This window comes from Coturnix japonica, chromosome 12 (assembly GCF_001577835.2).
Source record: "Coturnix japonica isolate 7356 chromosome 12, Coturnix japonica 2.1, whole genome shotgun sequence".
NCBI classification, from domain to species: domain Eukaryota; kingdom Metazoa; phylum Chordata; class Aves; order Galliformes; family Phasianidae; genus Coturnix; species Coturnix japonica.
This window is the reverse complement of record NC_029527.1, coordinates 2,618,783-2,632,220: the sequence shown is the minus strand read 5'-3', so window position 1 is coordinate 2,632,220 and position 13,438 is coordinate 2,618,783. Positions and strand designations below refer to the sequence as shown.

The following is a 13,438-nucleotide window of genomic DNA, read 5'->3' as shown; positions in this document are numbered from 1 at the left end:
ATCTTCACGTTTTTATGGGCAGGTTTTTATGAGCACGACACGCAGACATCCCTGGTGAAAATGCAGAGCTAATGGTGTTGACCATGTTGAAAAATAGTGTTTTGTGGCTGAGAATTTGCTCTATCAAATAGCATTATTGTGCTCTTTGTACCTGTTCAAGTTCCCATGGAAATACATAGGAGGCATTACTTTCAGAGTGACCTATGTATATCCTGCAGATCTGTGTGGAAGTGTTTTCCCAGCCCTGCTCACACTTCAACAACAAAAATGTCAGTTACAGTGAAACACGATGGTATTTTGTCAGATGGAGGCACCTGTCTAGCAGAAAACCAGCTTGCGTTACAGCAGCCATTGAGCGGAGTTTTGTGACTACATTTTTGCTTCTGAAACCGTCATTCAGCAGTAAAGCAGACAGTATTGAATGCTCTGTCATTGGCAAAACCTTAGAAAGAACAACTAGAGACATCTGTTCAATTCCCCATGATGTAGGCTTGCTAGAACTGTCACTTTAGTCTGAAATAATTGTGGCTTTATTCTTTCCTTTCTCCATCTCTTGTCAGTTTCTGTTGCTGCTCCTGTCCTGGCATTAGCCCTCACCAACCCGTATGGTAAAGCAACTCATGAAACTGCCTGGAAAGCAGCTGAAATTGTACAGCAGCAACAGCAACAACTTCTTTTCAGCAGATACATAGTGTGATCCAGTTCATCATATAACTACATAAACCCTAGATCTGGCCCATTAAACCTTTTGGTGGTTATGGTAAGATTTTTATGCTGAAGTAGCTTTGCATCACAGTCCTAAGGATTTGGTATTGTGTATTTGTGACAGAAAGCATTCTATGTGAATTCATTACTCCCCAAACTGAATACACTGTTTATATTCCCAATTGTAACTCTTGTAAACCTCGTCTTTTATAAAAGCCTTCCAACCAGTCAAAGTAACAATTATTATTGATTATGCCTATGCAAACTAAGCATAAGAAAACCTTCCTAGTTGACTTACTTTAATGACGAAGTATTTGTAATTTACTCATATGATTTTTCACCAAATGTTTACCTTATTTTCTGGAACCTTTTAGGAAATCTATTTATAATGTCTCTGAGATGACAGAAATATTCAAAAAATTTCTTCAAAAAAACTCAGTAACTTGCTTTTAGAATTTTCATAATCTCAGACTTTTGTAAAATAGTAAAGTCATCTCATTTATTAATCATTAACACTGCTTGTACCTGCTCACCTTGTTATCACTGTTAAACACAAACAGGAAGAGAAAAAGAAGATGCTCTGTTGCTTGGAAAGCAGAAAAAAATCATCACAGATAGAATAAGTGGAAAAGTACATTCCCTTACTGGGAATTTAATATTCCAGCTGGTACCAGGCAAAAATGGTCTCCCAGATTGGCAGCATAAAACTGAAAGTTTATTTGAAGATGCTGAAGGAACTCATAAATATTTCCATTGTTGTCTTTCCACAGCCTGTCATAATCCATAAGTAGTTTGATTATAGGTACCACCCAGTTATTATGTTGTACAACTACACAAGATTAGATTGCAATATACCTTTAATTGCCTGTTTGTAAAAATAAAAACTGAGCATTACCTGTGCAGATTTCATGTGCTGATAAAATTAGAGACATGGATATGTAGTTTATAATCCAAAGCAATCTACAGCCTGGTCCAGATTTGGACCACGAATACATTGCATTCCATCCTTGCCCGTGTCTCCCACAGCTGCAGGAATACAAACATAAACAAGAAGTGTCTGCTGCTTACCTTGTTGTGGTTTCTTGAAAGCAGTTACAGTAATACCGTAAGACCAAGAGGAAGTGTGAAGTGTTGAACCCAAACCTTCCCACAGCCTGTGTTAGTGCACTGCTTTGAAGTCAACCAGTACCACGAGTTGTGACATTTATTTTGTATCAGAGAATCATTGAAAAAATAATAATAATTTGGAAGACAATGGCAGAGACAATCTCCTTCTTCTGGTCAGTCTTCTGGTCAGATTATATGTTACAGATAATAGCCAAGCAAGAGTATTTTAGATCAGGATTCTGCATCTGGATGCCTAAACCTCATTTTAGCAACCTCAGCCTATTGATGAATTTGGACTTCAGCTGGAGTATTTGTTGGATTAGAACTCAGTGCCTCAATCAAACCAATAATAACTACTTATGATTTTACTTCATTGCAGTATATAGTGAAGTATAAATCCACCTACATTTTTTTCCCTTTCTCCTTATTGTTCTTTTTGTTCCTCTTTTGTCCATTATTTATGAACAATTTCCTCCAGCCCATCTCTTTGTCCTGCACTTCAGGATGTAGAAATTCTGGGCTGAGGGACTGAGCAGCAAAACTGGAAATCCCTCATGTTTCCCCTGTATTACATATGCAGAGATTTTAGGGCAGGTCTTATCTAGCAGGATAAGGCTGCTAGACGTAACTCCCCAATTCTAGAGGGTTTCAGAGCTTATTTTTCTGATTGCAACAGAGGGGGAAGGAGATGCAAAAAGCAGTATTGGTAGAGAGATATGTCATATGGGCCAAAGTGATAGGAATACAGACTTTGAGGCTCATCTTAGGACCAACACTGAACTAACTGTTTCATACACAAATTGGCAGGGTCTTCATTTGTCTTATCTTCATCACCTATCTTATTTTGTACTTACTAATTTCAGCTAAGTTCACTACAGCATTCACATCAGCCATTCCCACCATAGCATGGAGCAAGCTTTGTTCCACTGACTCCAAGTCAGACAGGTACAAAAGCGCTCCGGACTGACTTAGCAACTGGGCATAAGGAAAGCCTAAGGGAGCCAATGCAACCTGAGTGGTAAGCAGGCTTCTTAGTGCCAATCCAGAGCATGTACATACATGTTTACGTTGTGCCAGTGGGAATCCAAAGCTGGATTTAATAACTTCAGGTGACAATAAAGAAAGCTGTTACGTTCAGACCATTATTGTTCATGCTGCTTTGTGAATTTATTTCTTTTAAATTTTCCACTTGTGCTCCTGCCAAGAGAGATCTATTAGACAGTAAGCAGCAAGAGTAAAACTTTATCATTTTGTTTCAAACTATAAAATAATTTACATCACATATTTTACTTACTTTTGTCTTTTTTTTTTTTTGTTGGTTTTTTTTTGTTTTGAAACCACAAACATTCCAGCATCACACTGTAGGAATAAGAATAACAATAGAAAGCATAACCTTTTGCATAGTATTAAATGAACAGACAGAGTAAGTTCTTTATTTACAATTATTGTCTAGATAAAAAAATTCATAAAAACAGATGAATGAACATATATTAATAACCCCTAGTGGGATGGATTGCCAATGTACCACTGTATTGTTGTCCACAAATCTCATGCTGCTAAGTACAGTACGTCGAGAGCGAGCATTTATATATTGCAGGGAATTTAACAAACTGATCATTTTGGTTTTTGATCCATTGTTCCCATCACAGAGAGGTCAAGCAATAAAAGAAAGGAATTGTGATGCACGACTTGTAGTTGAAAGGTCATAGCTATTCTGCTTTAAAAAAAATCTATCATTTATCATATACATAAAGCACAGTCTCTGCTCACAAAAGCCCAAGTTATCTATGCATCTCAGTTTATATATGTTTTACTATATATACACAGAATGCAGTGTTCATTTTCTTAACAGTTTTCAAGTCTGCAAATGGTACCTTAGGGAGGGATATTCCTACAGGAACATTAAAAAAAAAAACGAAACCAAGAAAAAACATGAAGTTTGAAAACAAAAAGGCAAACAGTCAGTGTTAAGATGCTGAAAACAAATTGTTCCAGTATTAATAACTTTTGTAGATGTTCAAGTCCAAAGCTAGAGGCTTCCCTGTAAATAGATAACACTTTTTTTTTCTTCTTCTTCTTAATATGATATCCCAAATAGGCCATAGAAACCCAATACATGTTATACAAAGGTTAGTCACCGTATTTACAAAGCGAAGAACAATCCTGACTGAGTTGCAATCACTTTGTTGCTAGGAATTAGCTAAAATAATAATGCTTCCATGCTAGCTTTTTACTGCTAAGAAACGGGTAACACTATCTGCTGGAAACAGTTGTGTACACCTCCCACGACCTGTTCTGTTGTTGAATGAAAAGTTTGGATCAGATAGCGAACTATGAATTTGAGCCAAAAACATTCAAGCTTCTACACAAGAGTCCGGAAGCTGGCAATTGATGCTGATTTGAGCTTTACCTGGCTGAATAGTCTTGATGCACCCTGAAAACGGTTTAGTCGGTTCAGTCTGCAGTTTGGCCATGAGTCTAATCCTGTTTAGGAGAGTTCTGGCTTGGTTTAGTTCTTGTGACTGCAGAGATGCACCATGTTATAAGCCAACCTTAAGACAACCAGTAATGCCTTAACAAATCAATTTGTCAAGCTAGTTTGAGAGTGTTTTTCAACACATCTGGCATAATCAATGGTGTAATTCAAAATATCTTTTGCACTGTACAATCATGGAAAAGATTATATGCTGAAAAGTCTCCAAGCAAACTTTATATTAAATACAAAAATTATTTATGAAAAATCTGTGATCCACAAAGTGCTTAGCATTCAAGTGGTTGACATAGCAATTATATAAGCTCATAAATTTTAAATTATTAGGGCTGTTACCATCTTGAAAAGCATTTTTTCACCCTCCTTACTGCAGGTTTGCAAAGTAGCTTTCTTTGTAGAAAGCTCAAGGTCAAACAATGTTCTGTGTTACAGTATACTTTGTGACTACAGGAAGACAAGCTTGGTTAAAACCAGAAAAATCACACAAAGAAGATCTCAATATGCAGGTAATATCGCTTCATTCGGACCTAATAGTGCAGAAATGATATTTTCCTTTGAGAAAAAAGAAAAACCAAAGCAACAACCTACAGTGATTTTCATCCAAAATGCCAACAGCCCGTACTTTGTAAGTAATAAGGAAATAAACGCCTATACTACTAACTGAAAAGGATTAACACAATATGTCACAATATTTAAACATTAGTTTGATCTCCATATAGACAAACCAAATATAACTTATTTTAAATCTGTTATTTATAAACTCAACTCAGTTTCACAGATTATCTGTCTAAAAATATGTTTTGGAAGCCATTGCCCTTTGCTTAAAGAATGAAAACAGCCTCCACTCTCAAATGTTGCACCAAAACAAATTCAAGCAGGTTATCAGAGGGGGGGGGAAAAAAAAAAGAGAGAACCTGATCATTCTGATTTTTATTTGAAACAAAGGAAGCCTGTTTTACCTCCCTGTATATAGGATCACAATGCTACATCCAATGTGTTATTATATTTTGGCTTCTTTCGTTATTTACTAGCAATATCTACAATATTTACCAAAAAAAAGCCCAAAAAACAAAAAACCAAAAAAACAAAAAAACCCCCCAAAACAACAACAACAAAAAACCAGGCAGAAATCAGAACGCAGTCGCAATAAAATATCCAGGGTGCGATATTACAGACGTTTTCAATGAGCTGAGCTGAGCCTTTTTTATACTACTTCGGCAGGAAGTGCTTTCTTAACCCTACAAATAGTTAAGGATATTATCTACAGGTTTGTAAACAAATTACATTCTTTTTTAGGACATAAATAAGTTAAAATAGTCAGAGCAATTTGAGCAGAAACAAGGCAACATGCCAACAAAGAAACTTTATATATATATAACTGTATATATATATATAGATATATACATATATATAATTAATTATGTATATACTTATATGTATATATCTCTATATATAGTCTCATAAATGTTTAAGTTCCTCTGTCCAACTGGTGCAAATCTACTGTGCAAGTTAAGCTTTGCAACTTCAAAAAAGTTCTTTAAATTAATCTATACAATTGAGTCCATGCCACACAAGCATTTCAAAAAACTCACAGACCAGTGAATTGGATAAATAGCCGCAGAAAGAAGTCCTCTGCAGTTCCTGCTTAAGGAGGAAAAAATAAAGGTAAAAGTAAAAAACAAAAGAAAGGAAAAGAAAGAAAGAAGGGCCAGAAGTGTACAGTACATTCATGCAGGAGATTTTTTTTGTTTTCTTTTGTTTTCTGAAAGGGAACAGGAGGAGGGGGGGGTTGTAAATCAGCCATTCATTCTTTCCCCAAAACCATTGTGATTAACAATTCATTCACTTGTCTCAGAGTGAATAAGAGTTCAAACAGCTTTTCAGCCAGCAATGTTTTTTAATATATATATTTATAGATTTCGGTTGCTGTGGTTGTTTATTTTATTTTATTTTACTTTAATTTTTTTATTTTTATTATTATTATTTTTTTTTTGCAGTGACCTTTTCAGCTAAAGTGATGTCTCCAGGCTATGTATTGGGCTTCCTGGACTAGAAGAGGTAGCTGATTTACTTGTGTCAGTTGTAAGATTTATTCCACTGTCGATAGCACTGTTGTTCTTGTTCAGCGAAGACGGTGGACTCGAGTTTTTCTTGAGAGCAGGGTCTTCTTCTAGGTCTGTGTCATCAATGAGTGGGATGTGGGGCTGGGAATCTTCTATCCTAAACTCAGGATGAGTCATAAAGTTGTGAATAGAGGTTCTAGATTCTGGTTTTTCTAAACCTTCATAGAGAGAGCTACGGAATGCCTTCACGACGCGGATCTAGGGGGAGAAAAGGAAAGAGGTGTCAGAGGTCAAACCTTTAAGGGGCCAAAACGTGTTAGAGAATACTTTGTGAAAAATGTAGCATATGGTTAGGGCAGTGCAGGCAGCTGAAGTCCACAGTCTCTGGATGTTATATGCATAAACGAGTGGCTCAGTTATGTGCATTTTGAATATCTGTATCAACTGCAATATTAAAATCAAGTTTAAAGCCATCAAAGAACTGATGGGAAGTACAGGTTAAAGAAAGCGAACGTCCACTCGTGTGGTACATCCCTAGTAAAAGACAAGCCATGTTAATTGTAATGCAAATGTCAAACCATGCATGTTGATAGTTTTGCAGTGAGTAAGTAGGAAGGCTTTTTTATTTCAAAAAAGTCTCTTTTGTTTTGTTATAAAACATAACATATAACAAATCACACTTCACAAACAGAAAAGCACAGAACACAGACACAGTTGGATGGGTACATATGAGACACACAGGAGCCAAGTGTAAAAATCATAAGTAATACCAATGTTTTAAAGCAAAATCTAAATGAATGCAGCCAAGAGCACAAAAAGCCAAGCAGACGAAATACTAAGCATAACCATGCTACCACAGGGAAAAAAAAAAATCACAGTTACCACAGAGATAACTTGCACACAACAACTACACTTGGAAGCCTGGATAATGTGAACATTGTATTGTTGAACCAACTTTTTTTTTCCTTCATGCATATGTGAGGTAAACACTCGAGTATAGACCCACTGTTCTAGCCATTTAACTTTTTAATATATAGAAAACATAATAATGTATTTGACTGTTGGGTTGAATTGAATTGCGTTATTAAACAGCAAGCTCTTTCATTTTCTGTGTCTCAGTTGTAATACTCTTAGTAAAGTTAAAAGCTGAAAGTGACACAATTGATGCCATATATGCAGTCTTTAATCTAGGTCAGCAGACTTATGCCAGGATAAATCTAATGTTGTTAACCACCTGACAATAAGAACACAGGTGAAAATAAACTACAAGGCTCAGCCCATTAGACTGTGAACAACGGTGCAAATTGCTTTCTCAGTAGGAAATGAAAGGAGCAGTGAGGAGCATGGCAGAGTGGGGACACTAGTGCTCTGTGGGTGGGCAGAGGGAGGGATGCAGTCCGTATCCCAGTGACCTACGGGTTCTGAAGAGACGTGAAGGGTTGTGCTATGTGTTACTACTGAAGAAACATAACTGCTTGGAAAGGAGTGGGGGGAGGGGGGCAGAGAGGAAAAAACAGAATGGCAAAAACGTGATCTGTTGGCAAATGTTTTATGACTAAATATGAGTTCTATCCTTCTACTTCCATGTAGTTCATGAGTGAATTTTTAGCATTTCTTAAGGGGAAAACCAAAACACAGGCAGAGGCAGAAAAGGTGCAAGCAGGCATTGTGAAAGCTTTTCCAAGCACATCTGAAATGGTTGGTGGTAGGTATGTGTGTCATTTTACATGTGAATATGCTGCACGTTATTGGTTGGTTTAATATATCACTAATTTGTATAGCTTTGTTTTCCCCTTTAATTAGCAGACTGTTTTAATAGTTACGTGGGCTCAGACTGTTACAGCTGCAGGATCTAGGTGACCCTAGATAGATTGGTATAGAATAGCCTGTCCAGGTCTGGGATAGTAGAAGACTTCAGGAGCCTGGCAGGAATGAGACAAGGGGCAAAAGTGCAAGGTTTGTCCACTTCAATCATGCAGTGTATATAACATCTTTTTGAGAGAGCACCTGGAATTATAAATCAGGTATTTATGCAAGTTGTATCATTTTGAATTGTGCTCTGCTCTGTGATGGTTCTGTAATGAACCAACAAGAGATTAATCTGCATTAGTAAATTCCCTCATTAGTTAGACCTTTCTATCTTCTGTTTCAAAGTGCAAAGTAGTTTGTCTAAACGATGAAAAAACAGTATGTCTGCCAAAGCAATATTTGAGGCATTACCACATTGCCCTGTTTGAAATCAGGGAACTGCTCTGTATCGTGCCCACTTTATAGCATGGGCTGATACAGGGCTATCTTCTGCAAGGCTACCTACTATTTCTGCTCTCAGAATAAAAATAGCAATGACATTCAGTTCCAGCTTTTCACTGTATCTGATTAAACTAACAAAATGCTTCATTCTCTTGTATATTGCCACATTTAATTGCATAGAATTAGGTTTTATTTGCCAGCTAGATTCTTTTAAATAAAAGTACATTAATTTTTCACTTAAAAAATACAAGCTTGGATTTTCATATTACGCTTGTAGAGATTTTGTAGGATTCAATAAAAGTAAAGCTTTTCTTTAGGCCACACAAGCTGAATTGAAGCCTTTGCAGGCCGGCAAGTGGGGAATTTAGTTTCATACAGTGAGACTACAAGTTCTGCAGTAATAAACAACCACTGAAGCCACTGGTAGTCTGCCACCTTGAATACAAAGTTGGCATTTTCATTTAAATACGGTAACAGCCCCCTATTAAAGCTAAGAACTGAAAAGATACTGCTTACCCAGAGTTTCATGGTCCTACAGCAACAAATTCTATTAATCCATGATTTTAGGAAGTTCAAGGTTATTTGAAGGAATATCTATTGTTGAAATGTTTAGGGGCTCTATTGGAGCAAAGCCCACATAGTGTGATTATTTTTTTTTAAAGATAAATTATAGCTGATGAATTTCAAAAAATGTTATGGTTGTACAGCATGTAAAAGCAGGGACATACCCATGATGGATAGAACTGAGAACATGTTTTTTTATGAACTGTGTGAAGCTCATGTAAATGAGATTTCTTTATGATGCTGACAATGCCAAGGGAAGACAAACAGTGTGATACAGCTCCCTTTTCTCACAGTAATGGAGACAACAGAAAAAAATGAACTGCTTTTAAACAAAAGACTGTGGGAACAACAATTCAGGACATTTTTGACATGGCTCTAAGTTTCCACTTCTTTCTTCTCTGTAGCTGTAATAGAAAAAACTTGAGTTTCATCCCACCTTGACAGTTATATTTATTATACTGCATTAGGCAAGAAAAATAAAAGAAATAGAAATTTAGATACTACAGGTTTTTTTTTCCCCATCAGAAGAAAAGATGAAGTTCAGAATCTCACTCTTAAATACAACAATATAGGCAAAATACACAAAGCCTCTTTATCATCTGCACATCTGTTATGGTTGGTAGTGTGTGGGCTTATACTCGAATGTTTACCTGGCTTTATATAAGCCAAGTATCTTGAGTTTGGTTCACATTCATTTCAGGCTCAAGGTTAAAGACTCACAACCTCTTTTTATTTCACTCTCTCCTGCTGAACCCTTTTGTCCAATGTTCTCTAGCCCTCTGGGAAAACAAACACATTTAATATTCAGACAGTAGAGAGTAGGGCACTGCAAAAGCAAATAAATTCTATACTGAAAGATCAGTAAGGTGATTAGTATAAAATTGTAAACAAGAGGTCAATTTTGCAAAGAGATGCCAACTCTTACATGTAACTGATACTATTCTATATCAATACTATAATTATACTAATTAGAGAAAGCGTGGTCAAGTACTTTGGGATATGTGGGGCTTGGGGATACAAGGCAGATCTTCAGTATGTCTGTTCTTGTTTATTTGTGAATCCTCGGAGTTTAAGGTATATTAAGTTAGAAAGGTATCACAGGATAAAATATTGTATGGATGGGAGTCACGTGTACATGTGACAAGGATGTTCTGAATATTCTCTTTCTACATAAATAAGCCATAGTTTCAGTAAGCTCTGCTGAAAAGACAAACCATACATAGCAAGGGCAGAATAGAATAACCACATCATCTGTGAAAACCTCCAGTCTGATCCTCATTTCACAATGTTTCACATCTGTTACTCCGCTGAATTTCAGAGCATGAGATTGGAAATATGGATTCCACTTTCCTAGCATTTCTATTATAGGATTGTTCCAAATTTTTTGAAGCCTAACAGTTTTTATCAGATTTGCCAAAGCTTAAATATAGAATACAGTCCTTTTAAAGAAAAGATTTCTCTGTTATGACTCTAAATCTTCTTGGCACAGTGCATCTCCAGTTGAGGACTTGACGTTATATTTAGACTTAAAACATAGTTATTTACCCTAAATGAAGGGTACATAGCAGTCAGTTATGCTTTTGGACATCCCAGTAGACTGGGGCAATCTTTGTGATAACCAATGGAAACTTTTAAGTTTTGCTCTGATATCTCTGCCTCTGTCAGACAATAAATTAATAATGTTTCTAAATGCTGAAACTTCTGTAGACAAAATTTTAGCTGCAGGTTTCACAGTCTCCTTACTCCATTTCCTCATGTGACCATGTTGCTATGGAAAGCATGTGGCAATTTCAGTAAAGCTGGTTTGCCCACCAACTTGACCATCTGTTTTCTGAATTTAGATCACTATTTGACAGTAATTTTGCTTTATATTTATTAAATTATATGTTTTTTTCATGGAACAAAAAAAAATTGCTCCCATTTTTCTTCATGAGAAAATTGGATCCAAACAAAGAATCTCCTGAGTTTTAGTTTTAAAGGCTGTCCAGCTCGATCATTACATTTATAGGAATCTCAGTATGTAAGAAATAATATATGAGCAAAAGCTGCTGAGCAGTAATAATTTCTCAGTACAAAAGTATCTGACTTTCATACACAACAGATCACAAAAAACTAAGCCAAACTCCCTCTTTAAAAATCTGTATTAATAAAAGCATCATAGTAATCTCTAGAGTCAAGATGAAGTTTTTGGCATAATCTGCAGATGTTAATGCCCACTCTTGAGGCAGAAGCAGCAGATGGAAATTTCCACCTAAAGTTCCAGCTTCTTGGCCAGTCTGAGCAATTTTGGGTACTTACAAATTAAAGAGACAATGAAAAACACCTTGGTTTTACCTGAGGATTTGGCCCGCTTCTAAGAAATGGGAGAACCCTCTTCAAAAAGTGAAAATAAGCAAAAGTGCAGCTTTTATTATACTATGTTTTGGGTTGTTTTTTTTTTTGTTTTTTTTTTTTTTCCTTCTTTTTTTGGCTGGAAAAAGCTGAAAAATAAATTTTCAAAGACTTCAGAGTTCTGCATGATGGAAAAATACAGAGAATATTTGTGATAATTTGGAAAATATGTTAATTGCCTGCTAGGAACTCTTGAGTCATCACTGTGTTTGTGTGTGTGTGTGTCATCTGTACAAGCAGCTTGTCTGATGCCACTGCTGCTAAATGTTAATGTCACAAAAAGTCCGATTAGGTGAAATATCCACTCCTAAAAAACTCAGCCAAGTATGACAGCCCTCAAAGGAAGAAATCCAAAGGAACCTAAAGACAGAAAACCTGCAGCAGGCTTATGATGTGGGAGTCTGCTTGTTGCTATAGTTTTTCTTCTGGTTGTTTTTCCCCAAATGTATCCTATACTTAATATTTCTGTTTTATAATCTTCAATGAAAGACTTTTTTTTCCTTTTTTTTGCATGGTTTTTGTTAGTTTGTTGTAAAAGATCTGGAAGCTTCTTCCACTTAGGAACATTATTAACTATATTGTCTATATGGGAATGGAGGGGAGGATGAAGAGCAGGAACAAAGGAATATTAAATCTGTTATCTTTCTTGGAAGATTTTAAACCATATTATCTTGAAGGAATTACCTATTGAAAACACAAACAGCATCTGACAACTAGGTAAAAACAGATAGAGAATAACCTGTTTACTTTGTGTACAGTTAGATCCTCTGCGTAATTAACCCATGAACTAGCAAAAGCTTTATGCATATTCACGACTTCACGCATAAGCTAATCTTTGGTGGTCCAGATTTTGAGCTTCTAAAGTAAAAAGAAAAAACATTCATTGCTGCAACCTATCTGATTTTGCTTTCTCAAAATAAGAAATGGAAGGAAATGCACAGAGAATCCGCATTCTTAAATTCAACAATCTTACTTTCAATCCTCACAAAGCTGGTAAAGCATAGCCTGGCATCCAAATCAACTTTTGACACTGTCATGTAACTGTTTTCCAATGACAGAAGACTCAGTGTATATGTATCTCAAGCAGAATCTGAGAAAATGGCCAGGACCACATTGAGTATAGACCAATCTTATTGGTCAAGCTTCCTTTTCTTCTCTCAGGGTTCTGGAACATTACTGTCCTCTCTTGTCACCCCTGTCTCTGTCTGCCTTCCCTCTGCCCAACTTCTCATCAAAACCTGCATCAGGTATATACTATATCATTTTGTAAAGTATGGGACAAGTTGATAAAGTGAATTCTATACATTTAAATATTTGTTTAATGATAAACAAAGTTAGATGTCTAAGAGTCATCCGAGGCAAATGAAGATGTTTTACTGTTGGTGAAGTAGCCCATTCATTTACTCTGTCCACTATCTCTTCACTAAATGCCTCACTTCCATCTGAGGAAAGCTGTTTCAAGCTTTCAGCATTTAAAAACACTTATCTAGCAAATTAGTTTCTTTTGTTGTATTGATGCTGTTCTTTAACTTGCCTGTCTACCTCCTTCTTTAATGTTCATCTCCCATCAAACTTAGAGGTGCTTTTCTTTCATCATTCATGTAAGCCATAATCCTTTAGCCTTGTACCATAAGCCAGATTCTCTATTTCTTCATTCGTTCCTGTATCTATGCCAAATAGAGTACGTATTCACTGGACATGAGGGACCTACATTATACACAAGCCTTCCAAATGGAGTAATCATTTACCTGATAAGCTGGAGCTGTTTTGTTTGTTTGTTTTTTATCTAATGTAAGATTTTCATACTACTATTTAAAGTATATATTTTGTAAGCAGTAGAAAAACATATAGAATGGCATTAGGAAAA

The 13,438-nt window shown here is 36.1% G+C and overlaps 1 protein-coding gene across 5 annotated transcripts in view; it reads right to left on the bottom strand.

Annotated features, from left to right (window-relative positions):
• Positions 1–3,105: 3,105 nt before the first annotated feature.
• Positions 3,106–13,438, bottom strand: part of ATP2B2 (ATPase plasma membrane Ca2+ transporting 2) — a 319,480-nt gene continuing 309,147 nt past the window's right edge. For all 5 annotated transcript variants that reach the window (XM_032447214.1, XM_032447210.1, XM_032447211.1 and 2 more), the window contains one exon: positions 3,106–6,624. In XM_032447214.1, the coding sequence (XP_032303105.1) occupies positions 6,313–6,624 (312 nt within the window). In that variant the 3' untranslated portion in view covers positions 3,106–6,312. The remainder of the gene's footprint in view (positions 6,625–13,438) is intronic.